The sequence below is a fragment of the Siphateles boraxobius genome, unplaced genomic scaffold (assembly GCF_051911475.1).
Source record: "Siphateles boraxobius isolate OS27281-9 unplaced genomic scaffold, OSU_SipBor_1 130, whole genome shotgun sequence".
NCBI lineage: Eukaryota > Metazoa > Chordata > Actinopteri > Cypriniformes > Leuciscidae > Siphateles > Siphateles boraxobius.
In genome coordinates, this window is record NW_027508734.1 from 28,571,266 (window position 1) to 28,592,607 (window position 21,342).

At 42.5% G+C, this 21,342-nt stretch overlaps 1 protein-coding gene across 3 annotated transcripts; it reads right to left on the reverse strand.

The window, feature by feature from the left end:
* Window positions 1-2,040: 2,040 nt before the first annotated feature.
* On the reverse strand, window positions 2,041-20,387 carry fbxo3 (F-box protein 3). 3 transcript variants are annotated; one of them, XM_077229012.1, is made up of 11 exons: window positions 20,207-20,387; window positions 18,112-18,201; window positions 17,844-18,007; window positions 17,650-17,764; window positions 17,272-17,476; window positions 16,855-16,900; window positions 15,074-15,158; window positions 14,857-14,979; window positions 4,205-4,320; window positions 3,831-4,021; window positions 2,041-3,718 (listed from the first exon to the last, which is right to left on the reverse strand). In XM_077229012.1, the coding sequence occupies exons 1-11, from the start codon at window positions 20,353-20,355 to the stop codon at window positions 3,590-3,592; spliced, it is 1,413 nt and encodes a 470-aa protein (XP_077085127.1). In that variant the 5' UTR covers window positions 20,356-20,387; the 3' UTR covers window positions 2,041-3,589. The 3 variants fall into 3 exon arrangements, with proteins under 3 accessions (XP_077085127.1, XP_077085129.1, XP_077085128.1); XM_077229014.1 differs by having other exon boundaries at window positions 3,851-4,021; window positions 20,207-20,318; XM_077229013.1 differs by having other exon boundaries at window positions 3,840-4,021; window positions 20,207-20,311.
* Between the last annotated feature and the right edge of the window lie 955 nt (window positions 20,388-21,342).

Genomic DNA, 21,342 nt, shown 5'->3' on the forward strand with positions numbered 1-21,342 from the left:
TAGACCGGGCTCCCTCCAAGAAGTGAATGAGTTTTGAACTCTTAAAAACGGCATTAAGGTAGTGTTTTGTGAAAAATATACAGTCTACACACACATATTGCACACTGAACGGCATTATAGAGAAAATAATTGTTCCTTATGAGATCAATGCACTGTGTTGTCATTCATAAAAGGACATCATAGGCCCTACCTATTATGAAACAGCCCGTCTGTCGTAACTCCACTGAAATCTCCATGCTAAGCAAGCGTTCACAATATAATATCCATATGCAGTTTTTACACGTTTTTAAACGTATTACATATGAGAAATATTGAGATTGTGTAAAATAATCATCAATCCTATTGTTTTTCACTAATTGCGCATGCAGCGCGATTCTACTATGGAAAAGGCATACGCGGTCAGGGCATTTAGTCTCGTGTGTAAAACAAACCCACACATACAGTATTATGACTAATATGATTAATCATACAGTATATATTATGATTAAAATGGAATTTTGATTTTGTGACGAAAATTCTCGGTCTGTTATTTTTACACAAAAATCGCTGCAAAAGATGCTTTCCAGCAGGTTTTATCGTAGTTTTTGTCCAACTCCATTGACTTGTATTGGATGTTCTGTGAGGTACGGTACTCCGCCGAAGGAGACGGAAATGGGGTTGTTTGTATTCTTTCTGTAGTTATGCCAAAGTGTGTATAAGTATTTTGTAACAAAATAGTTTTTGATGTATTTGTGCCCACCTCTGCACATAACATCAGTCTCTTATTCTTCCTAAAACATTCCTTTCCCTTCTTATACAATGCTGAATCAGCATAAAATGTTCTTATGTATAAGCAATCTTATATAATATCATTAATTATGCAATATACAAACTAATTCTTCAACAACCCCTTGACCACACATCTAGGTCATGCTTGAGAAGACATGGCTTACTGAATGGGTCATTACTGGACATGGGGTCACATAAGGATTCGTTCTGCTGTGGCAGAAGAACCGATGAAAAATGTGAGGCTATCAAAATAGAAATTTAGCATTTTCTTGCATCCCTGTCTTACAGGGATAGTTCACAAATGAAAATTCTGTCATCATTTACTCACCCTCATGTCACTACAAACCCTGAAGGAATGTCTTACTTCTGTGGAACATTTATTTTGAAGAGCTGTTTTTGTTATAGTGTCATTGCATGAACAGACATGATCAAAATTACTCAGCACATCTAGGCAAAAAAGGGTCATTAAATATACACCGGTGTGCAAAATAAATACACTGGTGTGCAGCCATTTTTTGATTTTTGTCTTTGATCTTCAGTTTTTACAGTAGATCTGTATATTTCTATTGCATCGCTGTCGAAGAGCATTTAGCTGGGTAAGTGGATTTAGGCCTACTCATTGTAGAGTTTAAAAAAGTTAACATGAGCTCTGTGATGTTTGAGGCAGATGTCATAACAAATAGGCTATCAGTCAACCGGGAAGATTTAAAAATGAGCGGATCATTCATAAAACTCGAAGTTCTTATCTTCATGCTGTGGAAATTCAAACCGGAAGACAGAACACAACGAGGGCAGCGCTGAAAAGGGGCGGGGCTACATAAGCTCTATATGTCTGATGGTGTGGTCACTTGTGGGAATTAAGCAAAAGTATTGTGTGTGAAAGTACTTGAGATAAGTTACAGAAATGTCGCAATTTCTTCCTTTCAGAATGAATGAGTAAAGAGATGGGCGATATGGGCCACAAAAAAAAGGCTTAACAAAGAAACATCAATCTGACTACAACAAAGGCTCTTCAACATGTTACCAGGACAACTGACACTAACAGGGAGGGTTTGGGTTAGGGTCATAGTGAGAGAAATGACTCTACGTTTTGTGTTGTGAGAACAATAAGTGTTTTCAAACAGAGGTTTTCCAGAGCATGAGACCATAGTAGGCTACTGTGGCTGGCTGGAGAAAAATATTCTGATCAACGGCGTATTTGTATTTAGATAGTAGAAAGTATCCTGATCACAAGGCGAATGTTAACAAATAATGTTATAGTGAAACACGGTGTTGATACACCATTACTTTTTTTATTTACACCAAATAAAAAAAAACTCATACAAAATAAAAAACAAGAGTTATTTACTAATCTGGGAGTTTCGGAAGGGCTAACCAGAGAACATAATAGCAAACTGTTGAAAAATCCCACTGCACAGCATTATTTTACAAAGATGATAACGTAAAATTGCAGTCATAAACGTGAAAATCAAAATCATACATATCTTTAGGCAAGATTAACGTACATTGCCATTATCAGGAAGGGAGAAAAAAGCTGAGAAATTCATTAGTCTGCCAATATTTCAGTCTGAAAAACTGAGCTGTAAATTACAACAAAGATATTTTTCTGATCATTTACCTCTTACACAGGATTTTAAGGGAAACGGTCATAATAATGGCAAAAACTTATAAAATTCTCTTATCTTGCTATTCACAGGAGTCTGTGTAACCTCCAGCCCTTAAGATGATCTAAAACGATTCTCCTTTACACCAATGTGCTCTAACTGACCTTCTGTTTACATGCATCCGTACGTTTCTGAGAACAGGACATCAGCACCTCAGAACAGCTAAACAACACAGAGCACTAGAGAAAGTAATGACTGCGCAGGTTAGCTGATGTTTGCGTGAACTGGCTGGTTTGGGTCTATGTGCTTTTTACTCATCTTTGAATAAATCAGTTTCACTTTACAACTCAGCCTGCCCCCGAAACACTCTGTACAGACGGCACAAGCAGAAACATATATACACAAGCACATACACGCTACACAATACCTGAGGCCTTGAGAAGGAAATTAATGGGATTGATTCAATTTTGCCTTTCTGTGAAGAATGCCCTATATAATTCAGTGTGTGTGCACTTTTATGCTAACAGTAGTGTCATACTTTCTTCTCATGCTCTTAATGCAATTGTAAGGTCTTGAAAGGGATAGTTCAAAAAGAATGAAAATTCTGTCATTATTTACTCAACCTTGCGTCGTCCCAAACCTGTATACCTTTATACTTACTTTTGTGGAAAATTAAAGAAAATATTTTGAAGAACTGTTTTTATCCATACAGTAAAAGCCAATAGGATCCAAAACAACACAGGACCCCATTGACTTTCATTGCATGGACAAAAAATATATATATTCTTTTGTGTTTGACAGGAGACAGAAAGACATACAGGTTTGGAACGACATAAGGGTGAGTAAATTACATTTTTTGGCTTAACTATCCCTTTATGTAAGTGGCAGGTCACTGTGAATCCTAGGCAAGAAGAACGAATCTCACAGAATCTCACACACATTCAATAAACTCCCTCACTCCCACTCAATCACAAAACACACTTGCAGACTCAAACACGCATACAATGATCTCACACGTCCACAGGCGCGCACAGACACAACCACGCCACAACTAGACACATGCCCTCACAAACTGGAAAAAGAGGTGACAGGCACAAAGGCGATCACAATAAACAATGGATGCCTAAAAGCTCCGTTTGTCCTGCTCTCCTGTTTGTGCGAGAGTGTCTGCATCAGTATCTGAGGGCGGGTGTTGGCCGGGGGCTTGAAAAAGTGTATCATATGTGCCGAGGGCAGCGCCCTCCTGGGTCAACCATGTTCATGCCACGCATTTCTCCCTCCTCATAGTCATCTGTGTCTGATGAATTGTCATCATCATAAGGAGCAGACACCTCACTGACTGAGCTCTAAATAAGAGAGAAAAACAGAATGAGGGATCTAACATGGCAAATGCACACATTAGCACCTTGGATATAAATTTTTCTTGGATAAAACAGAAAGACATAAATAGCGTCTTACCGACCGCACCATTGACTCACGGAATGGTGGGCACACCATGTGGAATCGTGGGATTGATACGTCAAACACTTCCTCTTTGTTCTTGAGCCGGTGGAACGTGTAGTGGCCTTCCATGTACTCTGAAGTGGTGGAAAACGTGGTACAGCTGGCGTACTCGTGAACTTTACCGGGTGTCATCACTGGAAACTCACCTGCACATTCATCACACGCAAAAAACAAGAAATGCAGGACATTCTTTAAAAAGTAGCGCAATTGTCACACTATGAATTATATGGTCAGAAAGATACTGTCAGAATGTCTCATCGTGATAATTCAACATATCTGTTACCAGTGCAAACTGTTCTAGTTTACTAGTTACAGGGATGGGCTCTTACCCACGACGCCAGGGCCTCGGACCTCCTCCACATTTCCGTTTGCATTCGTGATCTTCCAGTATCGACTGTCTAGCTGGCATGCATTCTCTGGCAGGGCCGACTTTGCCATCTCAATCCTGTTGCATGGCACAGCTCAGAGGTCATAGGTTCAGCTCATTGTATCATCCTATGTTAAGTCTTAGTACAGCTGTTGCATTACAGCAAGTTACAGCAGAAAGCAGCTTGATAATTTCAGCAACATGATCTTTATTTACAAATTCCACAACGACATCCCTACGTTTTGGTTAGACAGCAGCACTAGGAGAAGAAGTAGATGAGGCGTGGGAGTAGGGGTGTGCAATATGAATCGTCTATGATAATTTCATAATTAGCGTTTTAACAAAATGCAAGTCGCCATTATTATGTCACTTGCTTTGCAAAATCCAAATGAAACCATGCCTTGAGACCGAAAGTGATATCATTACGTGATATTTAATGCGAGTAGAATGCTGCCTAAATGCAAGATATATAGGGCCATTTCACCCCCCCCAATGAACTTTTGTCTTAAAAGACCAACTTAATTGTATTTTGTAAATTACATTTTTTTTAAATGGCTGTAACACTCTTAGGACAGACATGTTTACCACTGTGTCACATACCCTTTCTTTTTAATTACACTTTTTAATATTTTGGAAATTGAGAGAACTAATTGTTGACGTTTTGCAAGTGGATTTTTTGCCCAATCTCGCCTGATACAAGACATCTGCTCAACAGTCCATGGTCATTGTTGTCTGATTCTCCTTTTCATGATGGGCCATACATTTTCAGTAGGAGACAGATCTGGACTGCAGACAGGTCAGTCAAGCACATCCACCCTATAGTGTGTAGACTCTACAAAACCACTTTGTTGGCACACATGCAGAATGAGGCCTGGCATTGTCTTGCTTCCCAGATATCATCTTGATGCCATTAAATGTCTCTGTACAATCTCAATATACGCCACAACGTCACTGGTACCTTCACACAAATGCAAGTCACTTAGGCGGTTTGCACTGATGCACCCCCAAACCATGACATGTTTGCTTTAGCACCTGTCGCTGATGGAAGTCTGGATGGTCCCTTTCGTCGTTGGGACTGAGAACTCAATGTCCGTTTTTCCAAAAACAAGATGAAATGTGGACTCTGATATGAGCTTGGGCCCAAAGAAATTGGTGGCATCTCTGCATAGAACTGATGTATAGCTTTCTCCTTTGTGTAACAGAGATTCAAGTGGCATTCCTTGAAGCAGCAACAGACAACGATTTTCTAAAGTACTCCTGAGCTGTATTTAACACAGTAGCATGATGGTTTCTCATGCAGTGCCATCTGAGGGCTCGAAGGTCACGCACATTCAACAGAGGTCTCCTGCCTTGCCCTACATGTAAAAAGATTTCTCTGGATTCCCTGAATCTTTTTTTACAATATTATGTATGGAAGATGGTGAAAGACCTAAATTCTTTGCAATCTTGCATTAAGAAATTAGATTTTTGAATATGTTGACAATTCTCTCATGACATTTGGCACAAGGTGGTGAGCCATGACCCATCTTTGCTTGGAAATACTGAGATGCTCCTTCAGATGACCAAATCACGATACCCTCACCTATTACCAATACACCTAATTATTGTGGGCATTTTCAAAAGAGTTTAACTCTAAGATATTCTATAATCTTTTCACTTTTATTTTGCCTCTGACACAACTTTTTTGTAGTGTGTTGCAGCCATCAAAATCAAAATGTGTTTTTATTTACAAAAATACAATTAAGTTGTTCAGTGAAAACATTGGAAATATTTTCTTTGTACTTTTTTCAGTTAAATAAAGTTGAAAGAAAATTAACAAAATCACAGATTCTTGATTTTATTCTATTTTACAAAATGTCCCAACTTTTCTTGATTTGTGTGTATAAATGTACTTATAATACTTATCTTATATTTATTCCTGAATATCATCATGATTGCAAATGTCATATTGACTAAAAAAAACAGTTAAATAAACCCTTAGTTAACATTTTGAGTTACATTTTAGTAATTTTACTGTCAATAAAAAATTTCAACTGAATGCAAATTTTCACAGCATAAATGTTTTATCTCTCAGAGCAAAACATTGAAGGGCTTCATTGCATGAGTTTATGCCGTTTGAACAAACCTGACACCTGTCTACATCGGACACGAATGTTAAGTCACATCAAAAGCAAATAGAATCCATAATAATCACTGATGCTGTCTACACTGGATACAGTATACAGATGCACTGTTTATTTTCTGGTGTGCTCAAGTCTGCTGACATTCAAGACAATGAACATACACTCAAATTGAAGCATCCTGTTTAAACAGCTTGTTTGGGTCTCTGTACAGACTTCAGAAGAACAACCACATTTATTTTTAATGGCAGGCAGGATCACGTCAGAGGATTATATGTTTGTTCAAGTGCTGGGCGGTTAACCGGTTCAAACCGAAAACCGGTTTATATTTTCCTCACGATATTGATTTTGAATAAACCGCCATACCGGTGTATTTAATTACACAACGTTCGGAATGAACGTTAGCTGCGCGACACTGTTTCAGACGGACCCTTTACAATGTTGCACTTCTAAGCAGCGACGAGTAAGGGTAAACAAACAGCAGTGCTCTGTTCCCTTTCGAACGGTCACTTCGTATTGCGTAGCTATACGCAGTGGGGGAAACTCCTTTTCCTCGATTTACTGAAGCCTTTATGTAAAGCGCATTTGCAGCTGCACAGCTAGAACATGAGCGTCTGGCTCGCTCATAGGCTGCGCTGCGGCAACTGCACATCCAATGGCGCAGGCGCCTCTGACGTGCAACCAATGAGATCACTCTGCGTCATACACGTCAGAGCCCGCCAAGGGGGCGTGACCTCAGTCTATAATAGCCCCCGAATTCGCCATTATAGCAGATTTTACTCCTTCAGCGACAAACTTCACGTCTCTGACCATTTATTGAGCCTTCGCCGTCGAACAAGCCTTCAGCCTGAGCCAGCTACAGTTCAGCAGACGACACATTTCACCGTGTTTCTCCTGACGCCGTCTCTCCTGTGGCTATCCGGCGATATCCTTTTCATTGCTCTTTGTATATTGTATTATTTGTACGAGCGTTGTTCAAATGCATCGTGTTAAGACCTGCGCCACGTGCGGATGCAAGCTGCACGAGGCGGACGAACACGCTAGCTGCATTCCATGCCTGGGACTTCACCACGCGGAGAATGCACTGTCTGCCGGCGGATGTGCGGCCTGCGAGAGCATGCCTATCTCCGTGCTGCGAACTCGGCTAGCCCTCTCCCGTGACGGCGACGCCGCCTCTCCCGCGCTTCCTTTTCCGGCCCTACTTCAGCCAAGGAAGAAGAAGCGCCGCAGCCAACGGCAGCCGGAGAACATGGATGTTAGTGAACGCACGCCGGCCTCGTCCCCGCGTGCCTCACTCTCTCCAACCCGTTCATCTCCGGTCCTGTTCGAGGGAGATCAGCGCCCCCCCCACGTGGCGGGCCTTGTCTCCTTCGGCGGGCCTAGCGAGCACGACGACAGCCTGTCTATCGCTGCGTCTGAGGAAGAATGGCCGGGCTCTTTCGACCCCGTCATGGCTTCCCAGCCAACGCCCAACGCCTCAGCTACCAGGACTAACTCCGACGCGGAAATGCTTCGGATCCTGACGCAGGCCGTAGCGGACCTCGAGCTCGAGTGGGCCGCGCCCGCTGAACCCCCTCGAAGTCGGCTGGATGGCTGGTTTCTGCCAGGGCACCAACAGGCCCCTCGTCACAAGCCAGCGCCATTTTTTCCTGAGGTACACGAGGAGCTTACCAAGGCCTGGCGCACTCCTTATTCTACACGAGGCCCCGCAGTTTTCACGACGCTCTCCTCCGTGGACGGAGCAGCGGAAAAAGGCTATGAGTCGTTGCCGCCCCTCGAAGAGGCGTTGGCCGCTCATCTCTGCCCGAACACAGCTGCTAGCTGGCGAACTAGAGCTGTGCATCCTAACAAGCCGTGCCGTAGCACTTCAGCCCTCGCCGGACGCGCGTATTCCGCCTCCGGTCAGGCTGCATCGGCCCTGCACACGATGGCCGTGCTGCAGGTTTACCAGGCCAAACTCCTCCGGTCTATGGACGAGGCTGGCCCGGACCCTGAGGCTTTTCGGGACCTTCGGAGCGCCACAGACCTGGCCCTGAGAGCTACTAAGGCCACAGCGCAGGCTATCGGGAGGAATATGGCGAGTTTGGTCGTGCTCGAGCGCCACCTCTGGCTTACCCTCACTGACATTAAGGACGCGGAGAGAACAAAGTTCCTCGACGCCCCAGTATCCAGCACCGGCCTCTTCGGCCCGGCAGTGAAGGGGTTCTCAGAAAGATACACCGAGGCACAGAAAGCGTCCCAGGCCATGCGTCACTTCCTGCCTAAGCGCTCTAGCTCGGCGTCGAGTGCTCACAAGCTAGCCCCGCCGACGCCTCGGCCAACAAAGCCCACGAAGCAGGCCTCTCAGCCCCGCCCTGCGGCTGATGCCCAGCGCCAGCCGAGAGCAACCAAGCGCTTCCCGCTTCCCCGACGCCAAGGCCCCAGACCAAGCGCCGCGCCTCACACAGCGCCGCCAAAGTCGTCCTAGCATGCAGGGGAAAGAGAGAGGGCACGGGTCCCGCACTCGCCGGACCACCCTCGAAGAAGTCAACAAAACTTCCCACAGCCCCTTGTTCAGTTCAGGTGGCTGGGGATTTTATTACTGCAAACAGGCCCGCAACAGTAAGCGCGTTCTTGCAAACAAACGCCGTTTTCACGGCGACCCATATAAAGCACAAAAAGAGTATGTTTCACAAACACAACACGTGGGTTCACGGTCCCCCTTCATCAGGCGGCCCCTCCCCCGTTATAATACTGCCTTCCCTACACGCAAATGCTTGTACAGTCAGTCCAATACTCAATGTGTGCACAAATCACAATATAAGGGTATCAGGTCCCCCTTCACTAGGCGGCCCCTCCCCTGTTGTAACACTGACTTCCCCACACGCGAATGCCTGTACAGTCAGTCCAATACTCAATGTATGCACAAATCACATGATAAGGGTATCCGGTCCCCCTACATTAGGCGACCAGCCCCAGTCAGTGTGTCAAGCCCTAGCCACACGTGTTCTAGCCTGGCAAGCTATCCCCGGTGTGTCGAGTTGGGTCATAAACACTATAAAGCGAGGTTACTCGCTCCAATTCGCTCGCAGACCCCCGAAATTTCAGGCGGTTCTCGAGACTTCGGTGAGAAGCAACGTGGGTCACGTGCTTCGCACCGAAGTACAGAATCTATTAGCAAAAGGGGCGATAGAATTAGTCCCCCCCGCGCTAAAACACATGGGTTTTTACAGCCGCTATTTTCTGATTCCGAAAAAAGACGGCGGTCTCAGACCCATTCTAGATTTGAGACATTTGAACAAAGCTCTCATGAGACGGCCGTTCAAAATGTTAACTATCAAACATATCCTCGCGCAAGTGCGCACGGGGGATTGGTTTGTCACAATGGATCTGAAAGACGCTTACTTTCACATTCAGATAAACCCTCGTCACAGGCCATTCTTGAGATTCGCCTTCGAGGGCCAAGCTTATCAATACACCGTTCTGCCGTTCGGTCTATCGTTAGCACCCCGTACATTCACGAAGTGTGTGGATGCAGCGCTTTCTCCTCTGAGACATCAGGGAGTGCGTGTGTTAAATTATCTCGACGACTGGCTGGTGCTGGCACAGTCGAGAACCGAGCTATTAGCTCACAGGGATTTGATTCTCAGCCATCTAAAATGCCTGGGTTTCACAATCAATGTTTCAAAAAGCAAACTAACCCCCAGCCAGAGTGGGATCTTTCTGGGTACAGTTTTAGACTCGAGAGCGATGACAGCGCGACTCACACCAGAGCGCGCGCTCTCAGTGCGAGCGCTTACAGGCACTTTCAGAGCGCGCGAGCACGCGCCACTGAAGAAATTTCAGAAACTGCTTGGTCTCATGGCAGCAGCATCGCCAGTACTCCGCTTGGGATTACTGCGCATGCGCCCGCTGCAGCATTGGCTGAAACGGCGTGTGCCAACTCACGCATGGCAGTCAGGCAACTTGCGCGTTATGGTAAATCACGGTTGTTTAAGAACCCTGATTCCCTGGCGAGCGCAGAACTGGTACCACGAGGGGGTGACAATGGGAACAATTTCCAGAAGGAAAATGGTTCTTACAGATGCGTCCAACCTGGGTTGGGGAGCGCTGCACGAGGGCATGCCTGCATCCGGCCTCTGGTCGAGCACGGAGCAGAGCTTACATATCAACTGTCTGGAGATGAAAGCAGTTGGATTGGCCCTGAAAGCATTTCTGTCGAACCTCAGGGGTCACCACGTTTTAGTCCGCACAGACAATATATCAGTGGTGGCCTACATAAATCGCCAGGGGGGCATCAGGTCAGGAAACCTGCATGCGATGGCGAGAGACCTCCTCTTATGGGCACAAACCAACCTGAGCTCTCTGAGAGCAGCGCATATACCGGGCATCCAGAATGTGGGCGCGGATATGCTTTCACGGGGCAACACTCCCCTCGGCGAGTGGTCCCTGAACCCACAGACGGTCAGTCTGATATGGAAGGTGTTTGGCGAGGCCGAAGTCGACCTGTTCGCCTCGAGAATCAACACCCACTGCAAATTGTTCTTCTCGAAGGACAGGGACGCGCTGGCCCATGTCTGGCCCAACCGTCCCCTTTATGCCTTTCCCCCCGTCTCGATGATTCCACAAGTCATCAAACGGGTCAGAGAGAGCGGGTGCCCAGTCCTTCTGGTGGCCCCTCTCTGGAAAACCAGACCGTGGTTCCCGGAACTGGTTCAGTTATCGAACACAATCCCATGGCCTGTCCCACTGAGGAAAGACCTCCTCACACAGGCGAACGGGACATTGTGGCATCCGAGACCCGATTTATGGGCCCTCCATGTGTGGCCCCTCAACGGGTACCCAAAGACCTTCCTGAGAAGGTCTTAAGCACTATATCTGAAGCCAGGGCCCCGTCGACTCGGCGCCTTTACGCTTCGAAATGGTCGGGTTTTTCCAGCTGGTGCTCGAAAAATCAGGCTGACCCAGAGTCATGTGAGATATCTGTAGTTCTCTCATTCTTACAGGAGCTGCTGGATGCGGGTCGCTCCCCATCCACGCTCAAAGTGTATGTGGCAGCCATAGCAGCACATCATGTTCTGGTGGCTGGCCAGTCACTAGGAAGAAACGACCTGGTCGTCAGATTCCTTAAAGGTGCTAGGAGAATGAACCCCTCCAGACCTCCATCTGTGCCATCTTGGGACCTCTCCACGGTCCTGGGGGCTCTGAAAGGTCCACCTTTCGAACCGCTCCAATCGGTTGATCTAAAACCCCTCTCGCTGAAGACCGCTCTCCTTATGGCTTTGGCATCTATCAAGCGAGTGGGAGATCTGCAGGCACTCTCTGTGAGCCCTGCATGTTTGGAGTGGGGTCCAGATGACTCCAGAGTCGTCCTCAAGCCCAGACATGGTTACGTTCCTAAAGTGCTCTCAACACCGTTCAGAGCACAGGTGGTGACGTTATCAGCCCTCCCTCCTTCTGCAGAGGATGGAGAGGTTAATCTTCTCTGCCCTGTCAGAGCGCTGAGAATCTATCTGGAGCGTTCTGCGTCTTTTAGACAATCAGAACAGCTTTTTGTCTGCTTTGGTGGTAGATCCAAGGGGGATCCAGTCACTAAGCAAAGACTGTCTAGATGGATAGTGGATGCTATTTCTATGGCTTATACCGCAGCGGGTCAAGTTTGCCCTATAGGCGTCAAGGCCCATTCAACCAGAGGTATGGCCTCGTCATGGGCTTGGTCATCTGGCATTCCCATTAGTGATATTTGTGATGCGGCCGGCTGGTCCTCGCCTTCCACATTTATGAGTTTTTATAATATGGAAGTGCCTTCCCTGCATGCGAAGGTGCTTTCGGTATGATTAAGACCCGTTGGTGGCCGGTCTTGTCATATATTACTGTGCACAATCACATTCACATATATACATGAAACCCGCTGCTGGCCGGTTGTAGTTCATACATAAACCCGCTGTGGCTGGTTATATTTATATATATATATAAACCCGCTTTTGGCCGGTTATATGACATATACAAAACCCGCTTTGGCCGGTTATATGACATATATAAATTCCATACATATATAAAACCCGCTTCGGCCGGTTATATTCCATAACAGATATCAACCCGCTTTAGCTGGTTAAGATTTCATATATAAACCCACTTGACTGGGTATATGTTCGTATACTAATAACCCCGACAGAGTCTGGGTTCATTGGTGTAGTATATTGGGTATTTCTACTGATGTATACTACTGAGACCTGACGGTGTCTGGTCTATTTTTACATAAATTATGCGGTTATGGCTTGTTCTGTACGCTCAGGGGTCCTGAGTTGCAGTGACAGCCAGTTACTCAGTGCGGCGTTTTGCATGGCGTCCCCACTGCGTATAGCTACGCAATACGAAGTGACCGTTCGAAAGGGAACTACTCGGTTACTCACGTAACCTCAGTTCCCTGAGTTAGGGAACGAGTATTGCGTAGCCAGCCGCACTATGGTAACATGGCAAGTTGTCGCTTCAGTCGTTAAACCTGCTATAATGGCGAATTCGGGGGCTATTATAGACTGAGGTCACGCCCCCTTGACGTGTATGACGCAGAGTGATCTCATTGGTTGCACGTCAGAGGCGCCTGCGCCATTGGATGTGCAGTTGCCGCAGCGCAGCCTATGAGCGAGCCAGACGCTCATGTTCTAGCTGTGCAGCTGCAAATGCGCTTTACATAAAGGCTTCAGTAAATCGAGGAAAAGGAGTTTCCCCCACTGCGTATAGCTACGCAATACTCGTTCCCTAACTCAGGGAACTGAGGTTACGTGAGTAACCGAGTAGTTACGTTACATGGACGATGGATGCGGAGCGCATTATTGTAGCGCGAAAGTACATTAATATAATGCGCGAGCGCGAATCTCTCTGCTCGCGCGCGGAATATAATGTGCCGCGCTCTCAGATACACGCGACTCTTGTTAAAATAGGTTTTCAATGAACCCACATTTTCTCTGGGCTCGCTCAGAGAATCCTGCACTTAAAACGTGTTTAGTGCAATCGTGAATCTCTCCTCTTCCCCAGCTAACAATTTTAGGTTATAAGAACATTTTCATAACGTTCCCATTAAGGTATAAAAACGTTAACGTTATTTCTGAATGTTCTAGGGACATTCAAAATGTCAAGTTTTTTAGACGTTGTATTAACGTTATTTCTTGGTTATAAGAACTTTATTCAAAACGTTATAAGAACGTTCAAATCTCCCGTTATATAAACGTTTTAGCCTATTAACGTTCTTGCTTGGTTATAAGAACATCATTCAAACGTCATTAGAACGTACAATTCTCCTGTTATATAAACGTTGTATTAACGTTAATTCCTGGTTATAAGAACGTTATTAGAACGTTAAGAAATAACAATTTTAGGTTATACTGGGCGCTATTCTATTCTACAATATTCACTTATGACAGTAAAATAGACCATCCTAAGTCAATTTACTGCAGTAATTCCTCTCTCAACCAGTAGAAAATGCTTTGAATACCTGATTATGCATGAAAAAAAAACCCGTCATAAACCGGAAAAACCGACATAATTTTGAAAAAAAACGTGATATAAATTTTTGGTCAAACCGCCCAGCACTAGTTTGTTCATAGCATTTGACCTAAATTGTTTTGTTTGTTTGTTTATAACGCCATACCAGCTTCTGGGGCTATTTTCATGGTGAGATAAATTGATTGTAAAACTATATCAGGTGTTTAAAATTTATTCAAAAGAGTTAACTGAATAAAAAAAGTTCTCTAACAGGGTTAAAACCAGCACAATCTAATAAAACATGCTTCAATGATAACGAGTTTTGACAGAAAGAACATGTTGGTAGATCTTCTCCTAGTATTAAAAACTCATCCTGGAATTGCCTATTCTGCAACGGGTATAAACTATCTGGTCCCATCGGATTGAGATCTGATAGAAACTTCTTCCAACATTAGGGCTGATTTCATGAAGTTTGTTCATAGTATATAAATCCCTTTCTGTTTGCCATTTGTTATTAATATAGAAATTAATTATTGATTTTAGATCCATAGGTACTCTGCAAATTTTGACAGAGTCTGCTTCCTCATTTCCTTTGATTCCAGTGTCCAGGTACTCAACAAAACCAGATATTAAACTGATGACCCTCTAGTTCAAGCAGTTTATAAAAAATCATTACAAGAGCAGGGTGATCATTTTTAAGGGATTACATTGCTTTGGGGACAAGACTTCAAATCTGTAATTGTGAGAATATTTATCTGTTTCATAGTCTTTATGTAGTCCAATGCCAAAATGATAGCATTTGCTTTTGCTGTAAAAATATAGCTATTTTTATAGCTATATTTAGAGATAGATCAATTTTTTTGTAAAAGATTCACAGTTTATTGGTGAAAATCTGAACAAAATCTGAAAATATTTTTTTTCTGCATATATATTTGTTTAGTTTTTTTAGGATTTTTTTTAATCAACATAAACACAAATATCCTGATTTAGATTACCAAAGCCAAATTAACATGTGTGTGCATTTATGTAGTACCTGATTCTATAGGTGAAGAAAAAGTGTGGCGGATGGACTGAACTGAGCTCTGGCAGGAAGGAGGTAGAGACTGATACGGTGATGTCACCAGTGGTTGCCACACAGCGTTTGTCATGAACATATCTGAACAAACATAAAGAGGGTAAAATGTAAAGAGGCATTATAAAAGGCTTTTGAAATTTATTTACTAGGTGTAATATAACAAAACATGGACTACCTGAAGATCTGGTCTCGAATGATGGGGTATTCTCCTGTTACAACATTGGCAACATAGGAGGTAAACCACTCAGTAAAGTCAGAACCTGATAAAAAGAACGGAGGATAGAGAAGAGTTCATACAGTGCTGGTCAGAATTAATGGCACCCCTGGTAAATATGATTAAAAAAAATGCCTATAAAAAATTAATTGCATTATTTATCCTTTGATCTTTCATTTAAAAAATGGCAAAAATCTAACCTTTCATTAAAGCAAAATAATTGAAAGGGGGGGGGGGGGGATAACATTATGAAATAAATGTTTTTCTACAAAACACATTGGCCTCAATTATTGGCACCCCTAGAATTTTTTACGAGTAAAATATCTCTGAAGTATATTCCCATTAATATTTACCTTTTTTTTTTTGCACACCGGGGTGAGTAGGAACATGAAATTGTCTAGCTATGACTTCTTGTTTCGCAGGTGTTTAAGTATGAGGAAGCACAAAGGCCAAATTCCCTCAATCATTCATCACAATGAGTAAAACCAAAGAATATAGTTCTGATATGCAGCAAAAGATTGTTGACCATCACAAAATAGAAAGTTGCTGTAAGAAAATAGCTAAAAGAATTGAAGATCCCCATTTCCACCATCAGGGCAATAATTAGGAAGTTCCAATCAACAAAAGATGTTATGAATCTGTCAGGAAGAGGACGTGTGTCTATATTGTCTTAATGCACGGTGAGGAGGAAAGTTTGAGTGGCCAAAGACTCTCCAAGGATCACAGATGGAGAATGGAAGAGATTAGTTGAGTCTTGGGGGTCAGAAAGCCTAAAAAAGATATATCAAACAACCCCTACATCACGGTGTTGTTTGGGGGGGTTTCAAGAAAAATCCTCCTCGCTCCTCCAAAAACAAACTCCAGCATATACAGCTGTCAGACATGACTGGAACTTCAAAAGGGACCTGGTTTTATGGTCAGATAAAAAACATAAAAAAGAAGGGCTTTTTGGCAGCAAACCCACATGCTGTGTTTGGTGCATACAGGGATACAAAGTACCCCATGCCTACGGTTAAATATACTGCTGCATCTTATATGTTGTGGGCCTATTTTTTTGCTGGAGGCACTTCTTGGTCAGATACATAGTATTATAGATTCTAGCAAATACCAACAGATAAAAAATCAAAACCTGACTGCCTCTGCTAGAAATCTTATAATGCGCCTTGGTTGGATCTTCTATCAGGAGAACGGTGCAAAACAAACATCAAAATCAATACAAAAATGGGTAACTGATCACAAAATGAAGCTTCTGCCATGACCTAAACTGAACCCTATAGAAAATTAGTGATGTGAACTGAAGAGAAGAAGCACCAACATGAACTTGAATCTGAAGGATCTGGAGATTCTGTATGGAGGAATGGTCTCTGATCTATTGTCAGTTGTTCTCCAAACTCATCAGCCATTATAGAAGAAGACTCAGAGCTGTTATCTTGGCAAAAGGAGGTTACAAAAAGTATTTAATATCAGGGAGCCAATAATTATGGCCAGCGTGTTTTGGAGAAAAGCATTTATTTCATAATGTAATTTACCCCCCACTTTCAATTCTTGTACTTCAATGAAAGGTTAGATTTTTGCAAATTGTTTGAATGAAAGATCATAAGAATAAACAATGCAGATTTATTTTTTACAGGCATTTTTGATCATATTTATCAGGAGTGCCATTAATTCTGACCACCACTGTATAATCGGAATAGGTCCATAAAACATCAAATGCATTAATGCAGCCTTTTGTTCTTTGTTACCTGTAATGAACATGTCAATCGCAGAGGGATCTTGTGCCAATTGATCCTGTGAAGAAAAAGCGTAAAACAGAATGAGCAAGAAGGGCTGCATTAGACAAGACGACAAGAGCACCCCTCACTGGTCAAAGTGCAACGATGCAAGAAAAATTCCTCTCTTATCTAGCGGAGACCTCCACATGCACAAGCAGAATCGTATCTGATGTGGTGAACTGCTTCAGCTCCTATCAGTCACGAGCTACGAAGCAGTTGGGAGGCTCTTAACATTTACCATCTGGTCTTTAGCAACTATATAACCACTGGCTGCCTCCTTAAAATATGATCTGCATCACAGTTGCACTTTCACAGTGGTCCAGTAGCCTTGCATTAGTGTGTGTTTATCGATGGTAGTTTGTTGTGGTTTGAGATTAGTGATCTAACCGGGCACTGATAGAAGATCTCACTGCGTGTTCGTCCCTCTGTGCTCTCCAGGGCCATGTACTGGCTAAGGCCGGTATGGAAGCAAAACGTGAGTGGAAGACACTGCCGCATCCCCTTCCTCTGCTGAAATCCCCCTGCCGCTGTCTCAATGTCCAACAGGTCTTCTGAGCGGTAGTGATTGGACAAAGCCATGCTGCCCATCAGCCTGTGGAGAGTAGAAGAAGAGGAAGAGAAGTTTGTCTGCTTGCGTGTATAAAGGCTATTCAAATAATTTATTAGAATTTAAATAAATCTAATCATCTTTTAAGAGTTGAAAAGTAAATTAAAAACTTGTAAATAGTTTTTTGAAATTATCAAGGATATTCTCAGAAGTCTTACCCAGGGACCACCAGTTTTTGTCCATTGTGTATCCTATAGGAGCAACGGTAGTCATTAGGGAGTTTGAAGCCAATCTGGGCCTCAATGACCTCTAGCTCTTCCTCCTTTACTCCCTCTTCTCAGAGAAAGGGAAACAAAATTAACACCCATAGTTTTTCAAAATATGATTAGTATTAGTAACCTTGTGGACAGACCTTTAAGTGAAGCTATCATTCTAGGACATTTCTGATTCAGGTAGTTTTTCAGGCTATCCCAAGCTTTCTTGAGAGTGCTGTAATAGTCAATGTAACGGCCCAGATCAGCATAATACTCCCGAAACAGCTCCTTCCAGGACAGGCCTCTGTGGGTTTTGTCTACCCTGAAAAAGTCAACACCATATTTTAATTACAAAAAAAAAAAAATAATGCAACAAAAAGATGAAAAAATGCATTTGGAGAAAAAGGGCATTTTGAGTCCGCTTACTCAGTAAGGAGCCAATGCTTCTGACAAAGTCTCTTCCATAGGGGGTTATGACCTGTCAGCTCACTGAGTCGACGACTTACAAAACTGCAGCTGAGAAAAGAACACACCAGATTCGGTACAACAGGAACTTTCGACTACTTGAGATCTTGAAAAAATGTAAACATATTCAGTTCAGACTATGCTTCATCTATTTGATGTTCACCTTTGATGTTCCCAGTCTTAAACGGCCGACCTTTCAAAAATTGCGTGTAAATGGCTTGTTATGCTATAATATCACCAAATACAGGATTCAATCTATTTGCTAACTTCTTTCAATTAGGAGAGATTTTATATTTCCTTTTGGATCTGATTGATCGAAGACCTCATTGATCTGAGCTTGTGCACCTCAGTTTTTGAGTGAAAAAAGCGTTATTTGTCGATACATTTGTAAAATAGTCAACAAAATATGGAAATAATTTGCACTGTTTATCATACTAGTGTGCTTTATTGTTTAATGCTTTGAAAAGCTTTTATTTTGTACAAAATGGTGCAATGCCACACTTGTTCCACTGTCAAAAATGACCGGCATACAAAAACATAGCTTATAAATTTCTTGTTATGCTATATTATCACCAAATATTGGATTCAATATTTTTGTCAACTTGTTTTCTTTCAATCAGGACAGGTTTTGTATTCATTTTTGAAACTCATTGATCGTAGGCCTCATTGATCTGAGGATAAAGTTCATCTCTGTAAAAAAGAAAGCCTGAAATACTCAAAATAGTTTGCTTGTGCACATGTGTGTGTGTCCACACATTATGTGAACATAATGAATATGCTCCCGAACACTAAATGTTTCTCTTATTTTCAATTTCCCATATTCATTATCAATGGATGATGGTCGGTTTTGACCAATTTAAGCTCAGATCAATAAGCCACAGATCAATGAGGCCTACGATCAATCATTTTAAAAAAGAAATACAAAACCTGTCCTACTTTTTAAAAGAAAACAAGTTGACGAAAAGATTGAATACAATATTTGGTGATAATATAGAGTAATGAGAGATTTAAACAATTTTCAATGTAAATGTTATAATGTATCTTTTAAAACTTTATGACAAGAGATGATTGAGTATTTTAATAATTTTTTTTTTTTTTAATTATTATTTCCACCACCGTAAAGCAACAGAAAAACTCCTGGAAAACTGAATGATCACCCCTAAACATTCAGCCTCTTGAGGATGCAAACTTTACACAACATAAAGCTATGGTGGATTACTCAGTTAAGGACAGTGTTAAAAGGCGCACCTAAACTTCTGTCTTTACTGTAGCTTCTATAAACAGTAAGGAACACTTAGCTGCACTGGCGGTGTTACGCAAACTTACAGCTGGTCAGCGTCACGTGATCCTCCCTGCTCATTTCCCAGACCAAAATATTTATCATCAAAGCACAACTCAACTTACGATCCACAAAACACGAACATCTACCATAAGCGTTCGATTGCAGCAGAAATAATGCTTTTGTGTTGCCTGTCTCCACTTATTGCACTATACTGTCAACTTGCATGAAGTCATGCACTTCTATCTTCATGTTCTATCTTCAAACATAATATGCATGAGATGATCGGGTGTAAAAGCTCATACAGATTAAAGAATGATTGAAAACGGACATTATCGTGGTAAAATCGTGACTGTCTATCAAAAGAACTTGCTTGAGTAATATCATAACTCAACTTACGATCCACAAAACACGAACATCTACCATAAGCGTGCGATTGCAGCAGAAATCATGCTTTTGTGTTGCCTGTCTCCACTTATTGCACTATACTCTCAACTTACATGAAGTCATGCACTTCTATCTTAAAACATAATATGAATGAGATGATCGGGTGTAACAGCTCACACAGATTAATGAATGATTGAAAACGGACATTATCTTGGTAAAATCGTAACTGTCTATCAAAAGAACTTGCTTGAGTATTATCAGCTATCCTGTTAGCATTGCCAGCTAACTGTGGAGCGGATATTATTTTTCAAGCTCATTTAAGGAACAAAAATGCCTAAAACATCTTTGCAATTGCACGGACTAACGGCATGGTTCAAGAAATATGTCTACCTGGTCAGATCTCGGAAGTCCAGAAATGACAGCACCAGCAATAAGGGATCAGACGGTAAGTTATCCAGGCTGAGCGCTATGGACGTTGCCATCTTGGCAAGGGGGTAATCCATCAGCCGGAAGTTGAAGCTGCCTCCGGGGGCCGCCATTGTAGCTGGCTATCACCTGCTGTTAGCATCCCATTGACTCCCATTCATTTTGGCGTCACTTTGACAGCGAATAACTTTACATCTGAGGTGTCCAAAGACTCCATTTGTCCATTATTTATTTCTAAAGAAACACGACAATGTATAAAAGGCTCCATTACTTTGTATCTTACGTTATGGCCCCGTAGAAGCCATTCTTGTAAAAATAGGCTAAAAATTGCGTCATAACCACGCGACTTTATGTCGCACAATAGAGACATTACCGTATAGACAGGAGGAGAAGCTCGCACAGTCTCGCAGGCAGTCTTTTACTGTCTAAAGTCAGCCCATGGCATAGATAGAGTCCATAAAAGCAACGCGACAAAATATTTAAACAACGTTTTTGAGGAATTGGAAATAATTCGATATGTGGCAAGTGAATACATATGAAGTAACATTTATCCACGAACTTTAAATTATTTATCTACTACTACACCCACGGGTGATGGGGAAATTAATTATCAGGAAATTATACAGGCAATGGAAGAAGAAAAAAAACATCTCAATGTCTATCGCGGTTAACGTTGTTCCTTTATTTATTTACACATCTACGCTTGAAGATGAATGTGATCCCGTTCGGAAGCCATATGTACAAAATGCCTACATAACGTGAAATAAAGAAAAACGGTTTTGTTCAAGTGTTTGTGACCGTGATTTATTAGCCAAAACTACATGATTTTACACCTAGCTCACAATTCTTTATATATTGGAATATTATATGGTCATGTAATATTGAATGGATACGAAAATGACTCGAGGGGACATTATTATATGGTTCCTTGGCTCATACTAAGAAGTATTTTTTGGATGGGTTATTATTCTGTTTGATGTAGAAGGAAACGAAAAAGAAGGGAAAAAATTATTTGCATATGTGCCTATATTTGAATCATTTTTAATAATTTTGGAAGATTGTGCTGTAGCCTACATGCATTTATTTATCTGTTATGTTTG